Consider the following 22,310-nt stretch of genomic DNA (forward strand, 5'->3'; position numbering starts at 1 on the left):
CTGACATCACGATACTCCACGCATGTCCAAACAACATGGTCAATATCCCGGTAACCTTCGCCACAAGCACAATGATTAGTCTTGAAAGTCCAATTCGAAGGAGATGTGCATCTAACGTGTAGTGATTGGACATGAGTCTGGACATCACACGAATGAAATCTCTACTCACATCTAGTCCCCTGAACCATACCGAAAAATAAAGTTGAGTCAGGGACATTTAGGAGGCTGACACGGATAGGAATATATCTTGAAGGGTTGATTTCCTGTGACATATGGTTAAAATATACTGTCATGAATCTTTTTTTTTTTTTTATTCAATAATATAATTATTTTTAAGGCACACTGCTTTAGCTCTAAGGTGCCAAGGACTTTTTCTAATTTTATTAACGACTAACTTAAAACTAGGATAGTATGATTGGATAATGTTGTATTGGGGTGGCAGTGGTCGACTTTGGCAGATCTAACCTTCAGCTGGCGATCGGCACCGGCCGGTGGATGGAATATATCATGAGTCTTCCAGATGACGTTGGCCGCATCCCTCGGTCCGTGTGGGTCCGCGGGAAACACCCCCAGGCTACGAATACCCGGCGGGTGGCCCGCATGACTAGAGCGACCTTCCGTGGGCGATGATGGTGATGTAAATATAACGAAAAAATATAGAGAAGTAAATATTGCGGAAAACGAAGTAAAATGGTGATATGGGAACGAAATGACTAAGAACGACAGAGATCTAATTAGTTGACATCGAGATGGAGAAGAGACGGGGAGGGGGGAAGCGAAAAGGTTAGTGACAGCAAAAAGATCTTGTTAGTTCCGATGAAGATGGTGGACAGATGAGGAATCGGGATAATCGGCGGAAGTTAGTGTCGAACCTGCAGGTGAAAATAATTCTTAGCCACAGTTGAAATAACGTCGATAAATAGGAGGAACTTTCTAAGCAAGATGTAACAGATTACACTTGTATATTAATGTGTTTGAGGAACTGGTATATCAGAAGCATATATGAACTATCCCGACTCGCCAACACATCCCGAACCGGAACCTCAGTCGGTCTACCTCGGGCCCTGAGGGATTCCAATAGCTCCGATCTGGCGTCGCGATACTCTACGCACGACCACACGACATGCTCGATGTCCTGATAACCGTCGCCACAGGTGCAGAGCCCGCTCTCCACGATCCCGATACGCCGGAGATGTGCGTTGAATGTATAGTGATTTGACATGAGTCGTGACATAACGCGAATGAAATCACGACTCACGTTCATCCCCTTGAACCAAGGTTTCGTCGATACCTTAGGAATAATGGAGTGTAGCCATCGTCCCAGTTCGTCATTCGTCCATGAAGTTTGCCAACTTTCGAGAGTTTTCTGACGAGAAATACTGAAAAATTCATTGAAGCAGATTGGTCTTTCATAAATGTCACCTTGTAATGCGCCCACCTTAGCCAATGAGTCTGCCTTTTCATTTCCCGGAATGGAACAATGCGAAGGGACCCAGACTAACGATATTGAATAAGACCGTTCAGATAAAGTTCTCAAGTGTTCCCGTATTTTCCCCAGAAAATAAGGGGGATACTTTCCTGGCTTCATTGCCCGGAGAGCTTCTATTGAGCTTAGACTGTCCGTGACAATGAAGTAATGGTCTTTGGGCAAGGTTTCAATGATCTCGAGGGTGTACTGAATAGCAGCTAATTCTGCGACGTAAACTGAAGCCGGATCACTGAGTTTGTAAGAAGCGGTGATGTTTTGATTGAAGATGCCGAAGCCTGTGGACCTGTCGATGTTTGATCCATCAGTGTAAAACACCTTTTCACAGTTGACTGTTCTAAATTTATTATAAAATATATTAGGGGCCACTCGAGGGCGTACGTGTTCCGGAATTCCACGAATCTCTTCTCTCATGGATGTGTCGAAAAACACAGTAGAATCAGAAGTATCCAAGAAATGAGCACGGTTGGAAGCAAACGAAGAAGGATTAATATTCTGAGCCATGTAATCAAAATACAAGGACATAAAACGGGTTTGAGAATTAAGCTCAACTAACCTTTCGAAGTTTTCAATCACCAGAGGATTCAAGATGTCGCATCGAATGAGCAAACGATATGAGAGATCCCAGAACCGGTTTTTCAACGGTAAGACGCCCGCCAACACTTCAAGACTCATCGTATGAGTTGATTGCATGCAACCCAAGGCAATACGCAAACAACGATACTGAATTCTTTCCAGCTTAATGAAATGGGTGTTCGCGGCGGATCGGAAGCAGAAGCATCCATATTCCATAACGGACAATATCGTTGTTTGGTACAACCTGATCAGGTCTCCTGGGTGGGCACCCCACCAAGTTCCGGTTATTGTACGAAGAAAATTGATTCTCTGCTGGCATTTTTGTTTCAGATACCCAATGTGACATCCCCAGGTGCCTTTGGAGTCGAACCAGACCCCGAGATATTTGAATGTGAAGACCTGAGCTATGTTTTCACCCCCTAGTTGAAGCTGTAGTTGTGCTGGTTCTCGCTTCCTTGAAAATACAACCAGCTCAGTTTTCTCCGTAGAGAACTCGATACCCATTTGAAGAGCCCATGTGGATAAGTTGGCAAGAGTATCTTGTAACGGCCCTTGCAGATCGCCAGCTTTGGGTCCTATAATGGACACAACGCTGTCGTCGGCAAGTTGTCTCAGCGTGCAAGATGTGTTGATACATTTATCGATGTCGTTTACGTAAAAATTGTATAAAAGGGGGCTTAAGCATGAGCCCTGAGGAAGACCCATGTAACTGAATCGTATTGTCGACAAATCACCATGCGCGAAATACATGTATTTCTCGGACAATAGATTGTACAAAAAGTTATTCAAAATTGGTGAAAGACCATGCTGATGCAGCTTCTCAGATAGGATATTTATAGAAACTGAGTCAAAAGCCCCCTTGATGTCTAGGAAAACTGACGCCATTTGTTCCTTACGAGCAAATGCCATTTGAATTTCGGTTGAGAGCAACGCAAGACAATCGTTCGTTCCTTTGCCCCTGCGGAAACCAAATTGTGTATCTGAAAGTAAGCCATTAGTCTCGACCCAATTGTCTAGACGAAACAGAATCATTTTTTCGAACAATTTCCGGATACAGGAAAGCATAGCAATCGGCCGATACGAATTGTGATCGGAGGCTGGTTTTCCTGGTTTTTGAATGGATATCACTTTCACTTGTCTCCAGTCATGTGGAACAATGTTGTCCTCAAGGAACTTATTGAATAAACTCAGCAAACGCCTTTTGGCGGGGTCAGGCAGATTTTTCAACAAGTTGAATTTTATTCTGTCTAATCCCGGGGCTTTATTGTTACATGACAAGAGCGCAAGTGAGAGCTCTACCATCGAAAACGGTGTTTCGTTTGTATTTGGTGTCGCGGCGCGGGTGATCTTCTGTTCCGGAACAGAGTCTGGGCATACTTTTTTAGCGAAATCGAATATCCAGCGGTTAGAATATTCCTCGCTTTCATTCGTTGTGTTATGATTGCGCATTCGTCGGGCTGTGTTCCAAAGAGTGCTCATAGATGTTTCTTTTGTTAGGCCGTCTACGAACCGACGCCAATAACCGCGTTTCTTAGCTCTAATCAAGTTCTTAATTTTAACGTCTAACGCCGCGTAATTCCGGTAATTATCAGGTGTTCCATTTTTTCTGAATATTTTATACGCGGAGGCTCTCTCCGCGTTTAAATTTGTGCACTCTTTGTCCCACCACGGGTTGGGAGGACGGATGTTAGTTTTTGCGCCGGGTACACGTTTCGTCTGAGCTTGAATCGCAGTATCGAGAATCAAGCCAGCCAAAAACGTGTACTCTTCCTCCGGAGGAAGTTGTTGAGTTCTTTCAAGTTTCTCAGATATCGAGGTCGCATAGCTATTCCAATCAATATTTCGTGTGAGGTCATACGAAACATTGATTGTCTTCGATGGTTTTGAGCCGCTGGTGATTGATATTACGATCGGTAGATGATCGCTACCGTGGGGATCAGGAATTACCTCCCACGTGCAATCCAACCGTAGCGATGTCGAGCAAAGTGATAAATCCAGCGCACTTGGTCTTGCTGGTGGTGCAGGAATCCGTGTCATTTCTCCCGTATTCAAGATTGTCATATTGAAGTTGTCGCAGATATCATGGATCATAGCTGATCTGTTATCGTCGTGAAGACAGCCCCATCCCGTACCGTGTGAGTTAAAGTCCCCTAAAACCAACGTCGGTGCGGGAAGGAGCTCAATGATATCACTGAGCCACCGATGCCCAACCGAGGCTCTTGGGGGAATATAGATTGAAGCAATGCAAAGATCCTTGCCTTTGATTGTAACATGACATGCGACAGTTTCAATACCTGATATCGAGGGGAGGTTAATTCGATAAAAAGAATAGCACTTTTTGATCCCCAAAAGTACTCCTCCGTAGGGATCATCTCGATCCAGGCGAATAATGTTAAAATCGTGGAAGTTTAAGGATATTTCAGAAGTTAGCCAAGTTTCGCACAATGCAAATGCGTCACATTTCAGATTATTTACTAAAAATTTAAAAGAATCTATTTTTGGAATGATACTTCTGCAATTCCACTGTAAAACAGTGATTAGATCCGTGACCTCGATGGATGATTTAGCCATCGAAGGATACAATCGCTGAGAGAAGGGGCCAATTTGCAGTCAACTGCTTTAAATATGTTTTTACTGTTGGCATGAAAGCAATTAAAATGCTTTTAAGAGGGTCAGAAATATTAAAAGTTGTAAAAATCCAGTCCACAACATCAGAGAACTTGATAAGTCCAGCACCTAGTTGGTTCTCTGATAGATTTTCAGGGACGTTTGTGGATTTTGTTGTCCCGGGAAGTGGTGGGAATTCCATCTCGGAACTGAGTTTTCCGAGACCAGGAGCCTTTTGCTTCGGTGGTTTGTCCCGATTCCCGTTAGCTGTAACTTTTCGAAGCCCTTCGGAAGACACCTTCGAACCCTTACTAGGTAGCTTATGAGAGGATTTATTCATTCTTTTCCTACAGCTATGAGGGACCGCCGATGATGGACCTTCCAAAGGGTCGTCAGAATCGCTCTCGTCAGTTGACAAGCAGGCATATGGGTTCGTTGTCAGTTTAGGAGGGGTGGCACTCTTAAGCATCTCGGCAAAGGAACGCTTGGAGTGTTCCTTCAGGGAACGCTTCATCCGATCTCCTCGCAACTTATACGCAGGACATGCCATTAGGTCATGCGGACCCTCTTTGCAGTAGAGACACTTTTCAGCATCCTTACCGCAAGAGCCATCCGCATGAGCCTCCCCACAGTTAGCACACCGGGGCTTATTGCAGCAATGAGAAGCTGTATGCCCCAATTGTTTGCAATTGGTACAATTCATTACTCGAGGTACAAAAAGACGAACAGGCAGACGAACCCGGTCCAAGAGGATGTAGTTGGGCAAAGCAGAGCCGGCGAAGGTCACACGATAAGAGTCAGATTGGGGATAAGACTTTGTTCCATCCCCGGCGATCGATACTGAATGCAATCGCTTGCAGTCCAGTATCTTGACGTTCTTAAGTGAGGGGTCCTTAAAACAGCCCTCTCCGTACTTGAGAACGTCCTCGCAAGTCAAACTCGAATCGGTGACCACACCGTCGATTTCTACTTCGCGAGCTGGCACGTAGACGCGGTACTCCCGCGTAAAATGATCATTTTGAACGAGCTCATTAGCCTGCTTTGAGCTGGTGAGCAGAACCCTGAGCTTATCTGGGCGTATTTTATCAATACTTTTTATAGTATTGTATCGCGAGGACAGATCCCGCGATATTTTCAAAACATTCAATTTTTTTTCTTTAGCCTTGGTCCGGAAATAAACCGAGTAAGGCCCGGCCGAGAGTGCAAGCCCATCGGGATAACTCTTTATGCGAAACTTATTGCTGCCAACAGAAGTCTCCATCTGATCATCGATAACGGAGGGGTCGGAATTCAAATTTGACATGTCGCGGAGCTACCTCCGCGCAGAAAATAAATGATTCGGGGGGGGGGGGGCGGGGGGGGGGGGGGAATGAACGGTCGAATGAAGAAAAAAAAAATATACAAAATAATAGTACTTAACTTTTAATCCAACGGGGGCCACCAAGGCCAAGCCCTCGTCGATCGGCGTATCGCCGCTTCGAGGGTGTGCAAAAAACCTCCGAGAGGAAAAAGCACACTCACTTATAATCCGCACAGTATAATCACAATGGCCACTAAAATCTGGCCTTGATCGATCAAACAATCACCGGCTAACGGTACTGTTTCGATCGTCCGCTCACAACAATGCACTGCTTCAGTGTATAATGTACAAAAAACCTCTCACAGAAAAAAGCACTATTGTCTATTACACAATAGCGATATAATCTAGTTTTGATCGTCCGGTCACGTTATCACACACGGCACTGGTTTTTTTCGCAGTAAACACAAAGCACGTCCGTTCGCTCGGAAGGTTGAAACGGCAATGTCATGAATCTTGTTTGAGATTGAAGCTCAACTAGCCTTTCGAAGTTATTAATAACCAGGGGATTCAGTACCTCACATCTCATTAGCAGTCGCGATGAAAACTCCCAAAAACGATCTTTCAATGGAAGAACTCCCGCCAGAACTTCAAGACTCATTGTATGTGTCGAATGCATGCAGCCTAAAGCAATTCGCAAACATCGATACTGGATTCGCTCTAATTTTATAATATGAGAGTTTGCAGCGGAATGAAAGCAAACGTATCCATATCCCATCACTGAAAGTATCGTTGTCTGATACAATTTTATTAGATCTTCCAGATGAGCACCCCACCAAGATCCTGTTATTGTTCGAAGAAAATGTACTCTTTGTTGACATTTTGCTATCAGAAACCTAATGTGTTCTCCCCACGTGCATTTGGAATCGAGCCACACCCCAAGGTATTTGAAAGTCAAAACCTGTGTGATCATTCTTCCCATCATATGAAGCTGAAGTTGCGCGGGATCATGCTTTCTTGAAAAGACGACCAGTTCTGTTTTCTCCGCAGAGAATTCGATACCCAGATGAACAGCCCAAACGGACAAGTTATATAAGGTATCTTGCAATGGTTTTTGCAGATCAATAGCTTTGGGTCCAGTAACTGAAAATATGCCATCATCTGCCAATTGTCTTAGTGCACATGGGGTTACTAGACAGCTGTCAATGTCATTTACGTAAAAATTATAAAGGAGCGGACTGAGGCATGAGCTTTGCGGTAGACCCATGTAGCTAATTCTGAATGTTGCCAAATCGCCATGTGAAAAATGCCTACGTTTCTCTGACAAAAGGTTGTGCAAATAATTATTTATAACCGCTGGGAGTCCATGTTGGTGGAGCTTGTCTGAAAGAACATCAATGGAAACTGAATCAAATGCTCCTTTAATGTCTAAAAATACAGATGCCATTTGTTGCTTTTGAGCGAAGGGAATTTGGATGTCAGACGAAAGTAATGCAAGGCAATCATTCGTCCCTTTATTTCTACCGAAGCCAAACTGAGTATCTGACAACAAACCGTTCGTCTCGACACAAGTGTCGAGACGTCGTAGAATAATTTTTTCGAACAATTTTCTGATGCAGGACAACATCGCAATGAGTCTATATGAGTTGTGATTGGAAGATGATTTCCCCGGCTTTTGAATGGCGATAACTTACACTTGCCTCCAGTCAGGTGGAACAATATTTTGCTCAAGAAACTTGTTGAACAATTCCAACAAACGTCTTTTTACGAGGTCGGGCAGATTCTTCACCAAGTTGAATTTAATTCTGTCCAATCCAGGAGCGTTATTGTTACAAGACATGAGAGCTATGGAAAATTCCATCATTGAAAAGGGGCTATCAATGGAACCATTATTTGGAAAAGATTCCCTAATAATGCTATGCGTAGGAACAGAATCTGGACAAACTTTCCTCGCAAAATCAAATATCCATCGGTTCGAGTATTCTTCTCTCTCATTTCCTACGTTACGATTCCTCATTCGTCTGGCCGTATTCCAAAGCCCTATCTTGTTGAAATACAACATTTTTTTGATCAACAAAAGAACTCATTAAAAATCCCTACTTCCTACTGCATCTGAGCTCCTATTTTAATCCCATCCCTTCATCTCATAACTTTGAAAATGAATCATATCATTCAACATACCTGAACCAAACAGTGAATTGTTTTTAAATCTTTGAGGTTTTTGTCACAATTTCCCATTAAAAAATGGGTTCAAATCCTTCAGTAATCGTTTTTATTTTCACTTAAAAAAATTCACTATCCATTTTAGGAAACATTTTCGTCTCAAGTTTTACAGTTCATCATGTTTCTGAATATTTATTAATTGATTTGTCTTAAAACATGATCACTATTTTCCATAATTACACCTTTATTCAATGTTGAATGATTTCATAATAAGTAATGTTCACTTTTCATTGTTTAATCAACGATTGAAAACTTTTAAAATTACCCGCTAAACAATAAAAATCTTCAAATATATGAGATGAAATCTTACCTAGTTTATTTGATTGCGCTTTGTTTTGCTCTCATTTCGTATCGCAAGGTTTCCAAGTTTTCTCAAAATTTCATGATAAAATAAATTTGTTTTCTTCTTTACATTACTATCAACCAGTATGTTTTTTAGTATCCGTGACATTAGTTTAATTATATTAATGATATTTATATTCCAATAAAACTGTTTTGACTTCGAATATTAACCTAAAGTACGCGATAAATACTACTTCAATAAACAACCTGGTAAATCTAGCAACACTGGTTTCATTCCGAAATATGTCAACATAACGCTGTTAAGTGTGTGCGTTTCATCGGCAGCTTCCGAATTAGAGGTGTGCAAAACAGCTCATTTTGGTGAACAGCTCCGAACCGATCAGCTCACCAAAGTGAATCGATTCGATGTATCAGCTCATCAGCTCTTTTAGTTTAAACTTAAGGTTCATTTTGTGCGCCGTTTTTCTTATGCACCGGTTTTCTTTCATATGCATGATCGAAATTGAATCATTGATTTGCAATGATGCAATGAATGCAATGCGAATTAACTTATCTTTAATTGATGTCGACTAAATTGAATCTCTTAAAGAGCCGAAGATCCGATCAGCTCGTAGCGTGTTCCCTTCGTCATAATGCAGTGAACTGGGTAGCAAATGAGTGAGCTGGTGAGCTGCGGTTCTTTTGAAAAGAGCTGTGAGCTGTCAGCTCACTTCAATGATTCGATTCAATGGAACAGCTCAGGAGCGAATTGCTCATCTCTATTCCGAATACGGTTGATAATCATGTGAGTTTTTCCGTATTCTCGACTTGGCTCCAGCAGAGCTGCTAAATGTCACTATCAACGAGCAACTTTGCACGACGAAGATTGGAAAGTTTATGTCACTGGAGTGCTGCCAACCAGGCTCTACCAATCATCATATATTGAGTGTCTGAGAGTCGATCTGTCATAACTTAAATTCTTTCGATATTATTCTCACCAGGACGTTCATTGATTGCCGATGCGATTGATATTATATTCATTTCTCCTGTCAATGCTTGATTACGATGTGACTAAATATTAATCAAGCAGCATAAACATTGAATTAAATTCATGTACACCAATAAACTCCGAAATTCGATGACTTTTTACAAAGAACAATGAACTTTATCAATTTATGTTTATGTTAGTACTCTCATGGAATTTTTTTACTTCAACAGGGAATAGGAGAATGAGAGAGAGAACGAAATGCGTCACCTGTCTTTGACTGAGTATACTTCTACTTGGTCATTGAACTATCGAGTATCTCATTTGACAGACACTTTGACCGTACCGATTACAGTTGACGATGATTTTAGTCAGTCTGTCAAGGTCATTTGACATGACTGACAATTTGCAGCTCTGGGCTCCAGTCGAAAGTCCCTTTTTCCTCAACGAATCAGCGCGAATATTCCTTTTGATGGCAACGATAATATTCGGGATCCACACTTCTGACTATTTGTTGTCAGCTTCAAGGATAGGAGGACCATTTTCTATCTCGATCGAAGACCACTTTCACTGTCTACCTAACATTTGCGAGTAGGACAAATCACGAATACGCTGCCACTTTGTCATTGTGTCACTGTCAAACTAAGTAAACCGTTTTCTTGTACAGACAACCCGTACCCAGAATTTCGTTTCGGCAGAGATGGCATTTCACCAGAGTGATAAACTCTAGAGTCAGATTTCTGCCACACCAAGGATGAAAAAAACGAAGCACCGCACAAAGAGGAAAGCGCACTTCTTCTCAGTGTCGAATAGACAGCATTTGAGTGTGTGCTTGTGGTTAAAGTAGCTGGCGCGAGTGAAACACATTCTCTTCGCATGAATCGCTCACACGCGCTCTCGTCTAAAAACACCCAAGTGACCACTGGCGCGTGATTGTGAGCGAACACTTCTGTGAACTTCAATTAATAGAGAGTAGATCTGGCCTTGCTATGAAAAATTTGCAAGGAAAACCGAAAATTTTACGATAAATTGTTTTATTTTGCTGATTTTGCGTGTCCACGCTTCATCTACGAAAACTATACAGCAGAGTGCTCACCGGCGTGTACACCTCTGTGAAAGTATCTGCATCCACCTCAGAGAATTTATTAGCTAATGCTCTAGCACTTTGGTGCGATTCAGTGGAAGAGATAAAAGGAAATGAACAAACGCACTCATGATGTGTGCACACTTACACAACAGTGGTGTATAAATGTGAAAGAGAAGAGCTCTCGTTGAAGTTGTCAGTGCGAGGGGAGAAATTTTGCTTGCTCTTCGTCACACAGAGGAGATAGACATCTCTGCGTTTCGGGAGGGGTCAGTTTCCTTTACCAGTTCAAGCACCGGAAAAAGCAGTCGAAAACATCGGAATGGAACTCACACCGATTTCTCAGATATTGCTGGGCTTATTTCATGAACTTACGTTGTTATTACGTATGACTTTTAATTTCATCGCTATCAAACTTCTAGGTCCGGAAATACAACGTGATGAGTGTTGAAAATTTTAAATTGCCATCAGAAGTGAAGAACAGAAAAGTCTTACAAAAATATTTACTCTTTGACTCTTTGACTCTTTGACTCTTCGACTCTTTGACTCTTTGACTCTTTGACTCTTTGACTCTTTGACTCTTTGACTCTTTGACTCTTTGACTCTTTGACTGTTTGACTGTTTGACTGTTTGACTCTTTGACTCTTTGACTCTTTGACTCTTTGACTCTTCGACTCTTCGACTCTTTGACTCTTTGACTCTTTGACTTAACTCTTTGACTCTTTGACTCTTTGACTCTTTGACTGTTTGACTCTTTGACTCTTTGACTGTTTGACTCTTTGACTCTTTGACTCTTTGACTCTTTGACTCTTTGACTCTTTGACTCTTTGACTCTTTGACTCTTTGACTCTTTGACTCTTTGACTCTTTGACTCTTTGACTCTTTGACTCTTTGACTCTTTGACTCTTTGACTCTTTGACTCTTTGACTCTTTGACTCTTTGACTCTTTGACTCTTTGACTCTCTGACTCTCTGACTCTTTGACTCTTTGACTCTTTGACTCTTTGACTCTTTGACTCTTTGACTCTTTGACTCTTTGACTCTTTGACTCTTTGACTATTTGACTCTTTGACTCTCTGACTCTTTGACTCTTTGACTCTTTGACTCTTTGACTCTTTGACTCTTTGACTCTTTGACTCTTTGACTCTTTGACTCTTTGACTCTTTGACTCTTTGACTCTTTGACTCTTTGACTCTTTGACTCTTTGACTCTTTGACTCTTTGACTCTTTGACTCTTTGACTCTTTGACTCTTTGACTCTTTGACTCTTTGACTCTTTGACTCTTTGACTCTTTGACTCTTTGACTCTTTGACTCTTTGACTCTTTGACTCTTTGACTCTTTGACTCTTTGACTCTTTGACTCTTTGACTCTTTGACTCTTTGACTCTTTGACTCTTTGACTCTTTGACTCTTTGACTCTTTGACTCTTTGACTCTTTGACTCTTTGACTCTTTGACTCTTTGACTCTTTGACTCTTTGACTCTTTGACTCTTTGACTCTTTGACTCTTTGACTCTTTGACTCTTTGACTCTTTGACTCTTTGACTCTTTGACTCTTTTACTGTTTGACTCTTTGACTCTTTGACTCTTTGACTCTTTGACTCTTTGACTGTTTGACTCTTTGACTCTTTGACTCTTTGACTCTTTGACTCTTTGACTCTTTGACTCTTTGACTCTTTGACTCTTCGACTCTTTGACTCTTTGACTCTTTGACTCTTTGACTCTTTAACTCTTTGACTCTTTGACTGTTTTACTCTTTGACTGTTTTACTCTTTGACTCTTTGACTCTTTGACTCTTTGACTCTATGACTCTTTGACTCTTTGACTCTTTGACTCTTTGACTCTTTGACTCTTTGACTCTTTGACTCTTTGACTCTTTGACTCTTTGACTCTTTGACTCTTTGACTCTTTGACTCTTTGACTCTTTGACTCTTTGACTCTTTGACTCTTTGACTCTTTGACTCTTTGACTCTTTGACTCTTTGACTCTTTGACTCTTTGACTCTTTGACTCTTTGACTCTTTGACTCTTTGACTCTTTGACTCTTTGACTCTTTGACTCTTTGACTCTTTGACTCTTTGACTCTTTGACTCTTTGACTCTTTGACTCTTTGACTCTTTGACTCTTTGACTCTTTGACTCTTTGACTCTTTGACTCTTTGACTCTTTGACTCTTTGACTCTTTGACTCTTTTACTGTTTGACTCTTTGACTCTTTGACTCTTTGACTCTTTGACTCTTTGACTCTTTGACTGTTTGACTCTTTGACTCTTTGACTCTTTGACTCTTTGACTCTTTGACTCTTTGACTCTTTGACTCTTTGACTCTTTGACTCTTTGACTCTTTGACTCTTTGACTCTTTGACTCTTTGACTCTTTGACTCTTTGACTCTTTGACTCTTTGACTCTTTGACTCTTTGACTCTTTGACTCTTTGACTCTTTGACTCTTTGACTCTTTGCCTCTTTGACTCTTTGACTCTTTGACTCTTTGACTCTTTGACTCTTTGACTCTTTGACTCTTTGACTCTTTGACTCTTTGACTCTTTGACTCTTTGCCTCTTTGACTCTTTGACTCTTTGACTCTTTGACTCTTTGACTCTTTGACTCTTTGACTCTTTGACTCTTTGACTCTTTCACTCTTTGACTCTTTGGCTCTGAATCTTTCCCGGTCGGGATTAAAACAATCGGCAATTAGCTACAAGCTATTATGGTATATGAAGGAAGTGGATAGTTTGTCTTGTCAAAATCACTATCGCTCCTGTCTGTACGGCAAATGGTGCTAATTTTTGAAAAACCAAATGCTGTTTTTGTTTTGCTTCGGTGTGAATTTTTCTTCGCTACCATACCTAGACTGACGTGTGAAAGAACCCCTAGAACATGTTGTTTGCTGGTGACTTGAAGATGCTCCCGATACACACGAAACGGAACCAATTTGTACTTCCTTGCATGGATTACAGCGTTTTACGACTCACGGCTGCTGCTGGCTGCTACTGAAAATTCATTCGCTCAAATAGCGCCGCATAAATGTTACTGGTGAAGTGAAGTAATTAGCAGATTGCAGCACCACTCGAAAAAACCCGGGTGCTGCTCCCATGTTCATCACCACCAGGTGGGAGGGAGTGAGACAGACGGCCTCGGGAGGCGGACTGCAAGGAGGCCATTAAACCTCCCCAGCATTTTTTTGTTTTAGCTTTTCCCGCCTGGTGTTATCATACACGTGTAACTGCCTCTGCGGTTGCCTTCGTGCTGGGAAATTCAAGATTTTGTATTTTAATGTTTTCAAGGTACCCAATTGTTTAATTACTACGCTTTGTACCAGTCACTCATTCAGTCACTAATTCATTCAGAAATGCAACCGAAGAAGCCCAAAAAGTAATTCTCAAGTTGAAGGGCCACAGGTGCTGTGGATGTACCTCAAGGTCCCGAGATTGTGTTTGCTATGCTCGTAGTTTGTTGTTAAGGTGATTCTCATGATTAGGGAATTTTCCAGGGTTTGAATTTGTGAAACCGAATTACACAAATTGAATAGATTGTAATGTAAATACACAGATTAAAAGTGAAATGAGTTGACAAGTTTGCTGTGTTTCATTAGTTTTTCATCGAACATTTTTGATTCTCTTCTTACCTTTTCGAAGCCGTAGCCTAAAATCCTCAGCTCAAATGACGTGAATAGTTGAAGCAGGCATTATTACATCCACGTTGGTCCTAACCAAAGCCGTTGAAGCAGTAGTTCACTAGTAAAGATTTACTACGTGTCATAACATGAGCAATGTCGTGCTTGCAATAAATGATTACCCTTTGCTTCGTTTTTTTTTGTTTTTCTTCACTCAACGTTGGCCCTATCCAGTTTATGGCACTTTTATTGGCCACTATCATTACCCCCCCCCCCCTCTCCTCCCCCCCGAAAAGCTCCACGTTGGCTTAGGAAATACTGAATGAAATAACTTTGTGTTTTCCACTGCCGAGATTTCTTAGTTCTATCATAATTTTTGTGTGTGTGTGTGGAGCAGGATCAGACGGGCGGCGTAAAACAAGCTATAAACTGACAACAGTACAATTGTAATCGCAAACTAGAACTAGTTTCGTGCGCAACAGTAGCAACAGATTCAGTGAGCTAAAGTGCGTAATAATATTTTTATGCTGATGTTGGAAGAGGTTTTACGATCTGTCGTAGTCAAACTGGATAGAAATGGGGATCCCCGTCTAGTGTAGCTCACAAATTCACTTTGTGAATCTTATGGACATTTTCAATTTGTTTTATTTCATGATGCTAATATTAACAAAATTTTCGAGATAATCTGGGTCAGGAGTAAGGATACTCTTGCCAATTATTGAAACTTTATTGCACTGTTTAGTTTATTTTTGAAACTCATTCTTCAATGTTTAATGGGAGCTTCTCATGTAAACGGGGTTTTACGTTCCTTCATTTCAAAAGTGGACTGAAAAAAAAACTATGGGTTTTCTGGTTTTAAATTTTTATGTACCTATAAAAAATATCGAGTTGTTCCTGAGATATGGTTGCTCAAAATGGGACATGTTATTTTTAAGGAGGCCAACGGTGCACATTGTATAGCCTCAGAAGTTGATTCTGGAACAAATATAATAATATTTGGTCTGTTCTCGAGTTCTCTGTGAAACACCGTTTTTTTCTCAAATGATTGTTTCAAAAACTACAACAAAATTTTCATTGTTTCGTCAAATTATTGTAAAAAAAGTGGGATTACAAATTTTTCATTGCATTTTTCTCAACGGTATTCCATTCAAAGTGTAGTACGCTTTAATCCGATATAATTTTTTTTCTAACCGGTCAAGCTGCTTTTTAGTTTTAGTACACACCAGTTTTACATTCCACTTTGAGTAACCATATCTCAGGAACAACTCAATATTTTACATAACATTTACACCTTATCAATCTCCAATAAAGAATAAAAACTACATACAAATTAAGGATTAGATAACCCATAGCTCGAAATGAAGGAACGTGAAATCCCCGTTTATGGGAGAAGCTTTTCTTAAAGGGTGTGTTCGTAGATCTTAATCTACAAGATTAAAATAGAAAGTATTAAAACGAATGCATTACCATAATTCAATCAAAACACAGAAAAGCTTAACAATAGCTACCAGTTAACTAAAGTTATAAACACACGAAGAAAAATTTAAACAGTGTACTATCAATGTCCCAGCTAAAACAAGGCAAGTCAGCTCGCGTTACGAGCTTGGCTTCGAGCCTGGGAGCCATGTTTAAGTTTTTGGTGTTGTACTGTTTTCGTTACCACATGGTTATTCTCATTGTATTTCGCAGTGTTTGCAGCAAGGCTAGTGAAAATGCTTGAAGGAAATTTAAACTCAAAATAAAAAATTTTGAGTATTTCCAACATACCACACAAAATATGACGAAATTTTTGTTGGAATGTGAATAACATGCATTGAATGGCTGCACTGCCAATGTCGCTAGCCACACACAGAAAGAAATGAATAAATTTACACAACATATAAATCAATAGTAACATGAAATAGACATGGGTTGAGTCAAGTTTTGTGATCAAATTATATTAAATCGTACATGATTGTAAAGAAACTTTACGTTTAATTCCCTGCTCCAAATATGTGCATAGATGAAAATTCACAAAATATATTTATCTGTGAATACAGTCAACTATCATTATCAATTCAGCAGGGCCCAAGAAAAGCAAACAAAATAGGAGCAAGAAGCCATAGCTGTCTTGTCTTGTCTTAGCGTCTCAGTCGTTATCGGACAGCAGTGACAACAGTGTATCCAGATAGCATTACAATTTATTTCGAAAAATAAAAAATAATTACATTTTATTAAATTGAACAAATAAGTTCTGTAAAATTCAGGCATGAGTTATTAACATAAATAAACCTAGATTTTCCACTTTTTCCAATAGCTACTGTGATTGTGTGACATGGGCAGGCAACTTTATACAAACATTTTAGGAGCATTTACGCATTTATATTTCACCAGACGGCGCTTTTGATGGTACGATCAGCTCAATTACATTACTATTACACTGGGGAAGCTAAATATATTTTGTTTTTCTATAATAATGACATGTTTTTCTATAATAATGACAATCGTTTTCTTTAACTTCACATCTATTGGTTTCCTGATCATCTTAAAAAAAGTTTGTGGTTTCGAGACATTCCACGAGTTGGTGCGATTTATCCACATAAAGAGAACCGTTGTCCTGCGTCGGCTGTCAGAACAGATAGAAATCCGGCGAAGTTATAACTGAGCTGTATGCCTCTTAATATCACTTCCCTTTAATTCGTACGGTACTCAAAAGCTTTGTGGTGTTGGCTTTGAAGTTCTACTTACAATCTTAGCAATACAGCCATTGTAGAAAAACCCAAAAAGCATTTTTCGCCGCTACTACTTGATAAATCTCGGTTGATTTTTCAGAAGGCTCTTATTTTTCTGTAAACTTCACCAAATTCTAGATATTTTTTCTACGAGTTTTCTGAGTATAATAGAAGAATTTATTTCTAGGTGCATCTAGTTTACCGTGTAGTATGTCTTTACACGGTACTGCAAAACTATACCTTTTTAAGTACTTTCCACCTAACTTCGGACTTGGTTCCAAAACCTAATTGTAGGTAAATTGGTTTTAAGTAGCTTCCTTAAGCCAATTGGGAAAATATACTGAAAGGTCTGCTGCTCACTAGAAAGTTATATTATCTGTAAAATCTGTAAAATCTGTAAAATCTGTAAAATCTGTAAAATCTGTAAAATCTGTGAAATCTGTAAAATCTGTAAAATCTGTAAAATCTGTAAAATCTGTAAAATCTGTAAAATCTGTAAAATCTGTAAAATCTGTAAAATCTGTAAAATCTGTAAAATCTGTAAAATCTGTAAAATCTGTAAAATCTGTAAAATCTGTAAAATCTGTAAAATCTGTAAAATCTGTAAAATCTGTAAAATCTGTAAAATCTGTAAAATCTGTAAAATCTGTAAAATCTGTAAAATCTGTAAAATCTGTAAAATCTGTAAAATCTGTAAAATCTGTAAAATCTGTAAAATCTGTAAAATCTGTAAAATCTGTAAAATCTGTAAAATCTGTAAAATCTGTAAAATCTGTAAAATCTGTAAAATCTGTAAAATCTGTAAAATCTGTAAAATCTGTAAAATCTGTAAAATCTGTAAAATCTGTAAAATCTGTAAAATCTGTAAAATCTGTAAAATCTGTAAAATCTGTAAAATCTGTAAAATCTGTAAAATCTGTAAAATCTGTAAAATCTGTAAAATCTGTAAAATCTGTAAAATCTGTAAAATCTGTAAAATCTGTAAAATCTGTAAAATCTGTAAAATCTGTAAAATCTGTAAAATCTGTAAAATCTGTAAAATCTGTAAAATCTGTAAAATCTGTAAAATCTGTAAAATCTGTAAAATCTGTAAAATCTGTAAAATCTGTAAAATCTGTAAAATCTGTAAAATCTGTAAAATCTGTAAAATCTGTAAAATCTGTAAAATCTGTAAAATCTGTAAAATCTGTAAAATCTGTAAAATCTGTAAAATCTGTAAAATCTGTAAAATCTGTAAAATCTGTAAAATCTGTAAAATCTGTAAAATCTGTAAAATCTGTAAAATCTGTAAAATCTGTAAAATCTGTAAAATCTGTAAAATCTGTAAAATCTGTAAAATCTGTAAAATCTGTAAAATCTGTAAAATCTGTAAAATCTGTAAAATCTGTAAAATCTGTAAAATCTGTAAAATCTGTAAAATCTGTAAAATCTGTAAAATCTGTAAAATCTGTAAAATCTGTAAAATCTGTAAAATCTGTAAAATCTGTAAAATCTGTAAAATCTGTAAAATCTGTAAAATCTGTAAAATCTGTAAAATCTGTAAAATCTGTAAAATCTGTAAAATCTGTAAAATCTGTAAAATCTGTAAAATCTGTAAAATCTGTAAAATCTGTAAAATCTGTAAAATCTGTAAAATCTGTAAAATCTGTAAAATCTGTAAAATCTGTAAAATCTGTAAAATCTGTAAAATCTGTAAAATCTGTAAAATCTGTAAAATCTGTAAAATCTGTAAAATCTGTAAAATCTGTAAAATCTGTAAAATCTGTAAAATCTGTAAAATCTGTAAAATCTGTAAAATCTGTAAAATCTGTAAAATCTGTAAAATCTGTAAAATCTGTAAAATCTGTAAAATCTGTAAAATCTGTAAAATCTGTAAAATTTGTAAAATTTGTAAAATTTGTAAAATCTGTAAAATATGTCAAATCTGTAAAATCTGTAAAATCTGTAAAATCTGTAAAATCTGTAAAATCTGTAAAATCTGTAAAATCTGTAAAATCTGTAAAATCTGTAAAATCTGTAAAATCTGTAAAATCTGTAAAATTTGTAAAATTTGTAAAATTTGTAAAATTTGTAAAATTTGTAAAATTTGTAAAATTTGTAAAATCTGTAAAATCTGTAAAATCTGTAAAATCTGTAAAATCTGTAAAATCTGTAAAATCTGTAAAATCTGTAAAATCTGTAAAATCTGTAAAATCTGTAAAATCTGTAAAATCTGTAAAATCTGTAAAATCTGTAAAATCTGTAAAATCTGTAAAATCTGTAAAATCTGTAAAATCTGTAAAATCTGTAAAATCTGTAAAATCTGTAAAATCTGTAAAATCTGTAAAATCTGTAAAATCTGTAAAATCTGTAAAATCTGTAAAATCTGTAAAATCTGTAAAATCTGTAAAATCTGTAAAATCTGTAAAATCTGTAAAATCTGTAAAATCTGTAAAATCTGTAAAATCTGTAAAATCTGTAAAATCTGTAAAATCTGTAAAATCTGTAAAATCTGTAAAATCTGTAAAATCTGTAAAATCTGTAAAATCTGTAAAATCTGTAAAATCTGTAAAATCTGTAAAATCTGTAAAATCTGTAAAATCTGTAAAATCTGTAAAATCTGTAAAATCTGTAAAATCTGTAAAATCTGTAAAATCTGTAAAACCTGTAAAATCTGTAAAATCTGTAAAATCTGTAAAATCTGTAAAATCTGTAAAATCTGTAAAATCTGTAAAATCTGTAAAATCTGTAAAATCTGTAAAATCTGTAAAATCTGTAAAATCTGTAAAATCTGTAAAATCTGTAAAATCTGTAAAATCTGTAAAATCTGTAAAATCTGTAAAATCTGTAAAATCTGTAAAATCTGTAAAATCTGTAAAATCTGTAAAATCTGTAAAATCTGTAAAATCTGTAAAATCTGTAAAATCTGTAAAATCTGTAAAATCTGTAAAATCTGTAAAATCTGTAAAATCTGTAAAATCTGTAAAATCTGTAAAATCTGTAAAATCTGTAAAATCTGTAAAATCTGTAAAATCTGTAAAATCTGTAAAATCTGTAAGAAAGAAGCTAAGAGAAGAAGAAAATTTAGATTTTGGTATTATTATATGCCTGATTACTCATTTGGCAAAAAAAATTTTTTTTGTGGATCTTCGTAATACTGATCTATTAAAATTTCTTTATTTCTAGATTCCACGTGTTTGTCGACCCGTCCGATGAAACAAGAAAATTGTTAAGATTCGAAATAAAAAAAAACATATTGCGTAATCATGATCAAAGATTAATTTATCTGAGATATTCAGAAACCCGTCACTCGCCAGATGGAGTGTGAATTTTCCTACTAATTAACGTTCGACTCCGGAGAAAGCTGCCCGGGCAGAGGAAGGTGCGTCGGAAAACTGGAAAACTCAAATCGTGTGAACTTTCAAAGCGCAACTGAGAAATCCGATGAATATTCAGTGGATGAGTCTGCCAAAATCCGAACATAAATCACCGGAATGAGCAGTGAAATTTGCGTATAGATCGTCCGACAGATGGCCGCTAGGCAAAAGTAAAATGATACTTATCGCTCGTTATTGTGTTTTGATGGACTAGCAACTAGATAAACGAGTTTTGTTTTTGATGGGATTCGATTAGCTTGCCACATGCGGTCACGGTGATTCTCTCATCGAAGAATTGGAAGAAGCCTACGAAGCTGCCCCTAAGATGACTAAGTGTGATAGATCAATTGGTCATGGCGGATCCCCAGTGAATTGAGCCGGTCGAATTGATTTTCCGTAGTGTACTTTAGAGCAGGGATTTTCACGCACATTGTTGAAGTTCTATTACAGTGCGGACCCGACAGCGGGTCCCAGTGAGACTGAAATGGATATGACCTCGGCAGCGGAAGCTCGCAGCTGGTACGACAACCAGCGGCTCGGTGGATCTCCGAGCACCTCGGCTGCTGCCCTCGGGCACCAATCGGCGGCAGCGGGTGTCGATCCGTCCGAGATGAACCCATTCTATCCGCTCGAAAATGGCACCCACCGGCGGTATTATCCCAGCAGCTACGGACCCCACGGTGAGTAGATGTTGTCAGTTGATTCCACTCCGCCCCATCCGAGTACAGGTGAAAACACTTGGCATGGCACGAACACACCTTCTAACAGGTTATTTTCCCGCAACCATCGTGTTTTTCAATTACATAGAGAAATAATTATAGATAATTACTGACCACCGTGTGAGTGATTCAAATACTGTGAATGGGGAACGAGGGAGATATGAACGGTAAAAGAAGAGGTAGTAGTTCTCACGTTGATGTTGATTTTCAAAGGCAAAGTGTAAAAAGAAAAGACCACAATCGATCCATAATCATGATTCATCGCATCCCAATTTGGTACATCAAACTGATAACAATTTCGTAAAAATATGTTTTTTTTCTATAAGCAGCTTACTCTGTTAGTTTAAACCAAACTTTTGAAAATGGCGTTCATGTTATTGACCATAGTGTTGTCCGTCGTTCGAAACATCGATGCGCTTTATGGGTTTATGTTTTTTTCTTGCAGCAGAAATTCTTGGAACCGTGAGATTGGGCCCGTAACTGGGAGAGCACAGAATCGGACAAATGCCGAACAAAATAACAAAAAATTAACGAATACAAACGGTCATACGATGCTGCGTCTCGCTGGCTCCCCTTCAAACAACGGCATCGTTACGACATCCCTGGAATGAAGAAAAAAAAACATTTCCTGAACGGCACCGAATACCAAACTCGCCTCTCCGTAGCCTTTACCGTGTGAGCTCATAACCAAACAACGACCGTGTGGAAGCGCACGGGAGATTCCCTTCTCGGGCCAACGTGAACGTGGCGAAACGCGGTGCAAACACAGCCGAAGACTATAAAATGAGAGACAAAAATGGCAGAAAATTTACATACCTATTGGCATCCTTTTACCAACCGCGCCAACTAACTCTTTCTTGGCGGATACCCGCTGGAGGTTGGCACAGTGCAAAAACACGTGAAACGCCACGCTACACACATATAAAGTTATTAAACAAGGTAAATACACAGATTCCGTTTGCTCGTTGTCGTTGTCGTCGTTTTGTTCTGTTCTGTTCTGTTCTGTACTGTTCTGACCGAGGAGGTTGTCCCACACCTGGTTGATACCATCTTCTCTTACTGTTTTCTCCCTGTGCGCCCTAACGATTATTTTGGAGCGTTGGGTTGCCCTGAAAACTGCCCTGTAAATTATGGTATTGTGTATCGGATGACAGTGTTGTCAGATGAGGTTATTTTTGTAGCGAATTTAAGCGGGATTAATATTATAAACCGCGTACTGTTTTCGTGATGTGGTCTTTCGAGAACCATTTCGACAATTGATATTATAAAAAAAATGTTTCCAACTACCATGCATGCAATTGACGTAATGATTGAAGATTGAAAAAACCTAGTGTTCAGCTTTGAAATATTTCTGAGACACCGATACTAGGGAAGGT

At 38.4% G+C, this 22,310-nt stretch overlaps 1 protein-coding gene across 3 annotated transcripts in view; it reads left to right on the forward strand.

Moving 5' to 3' along the window:
• The window catches only part of LOC131438379 (GATA-binding factor C), a 429,591-nt gene that overhangs the window by 31,650 nt on the left and 375,631 nt on the right, over window positions 1-22,310 (forward strand). For all 3 annotated transcript variants that reach the window (XM_058608381.1, XM_058608391.1, XM_058608399.1), the window contains exon 2: window positions 20,025-20,895. In XM_058608381.1, coding sequence (XP_058464364.1) covers window positions 20,700-20,895 — 196 coding nt within the window. In that variant the 5' untranslated portion in view covers window positions 20,025-20,699. The remainder of the gene's footprint in view (window positions 1-20,024; window positions 20,896-22,310) is intronic.

Source organism: Malaya genurostris, chromosome 1 (genome assembly GCF_030247185.1).
Source record: "Malaya genurostris strain Urasoe2022 chromosome 1, Malgen_1.1, whole genome shotgun sequence".
NCBI lineage: Eukaryota > Metazoa > Arthropoda > Insecta > Diptera > Culicidae > Malaya > Malaya genurostris.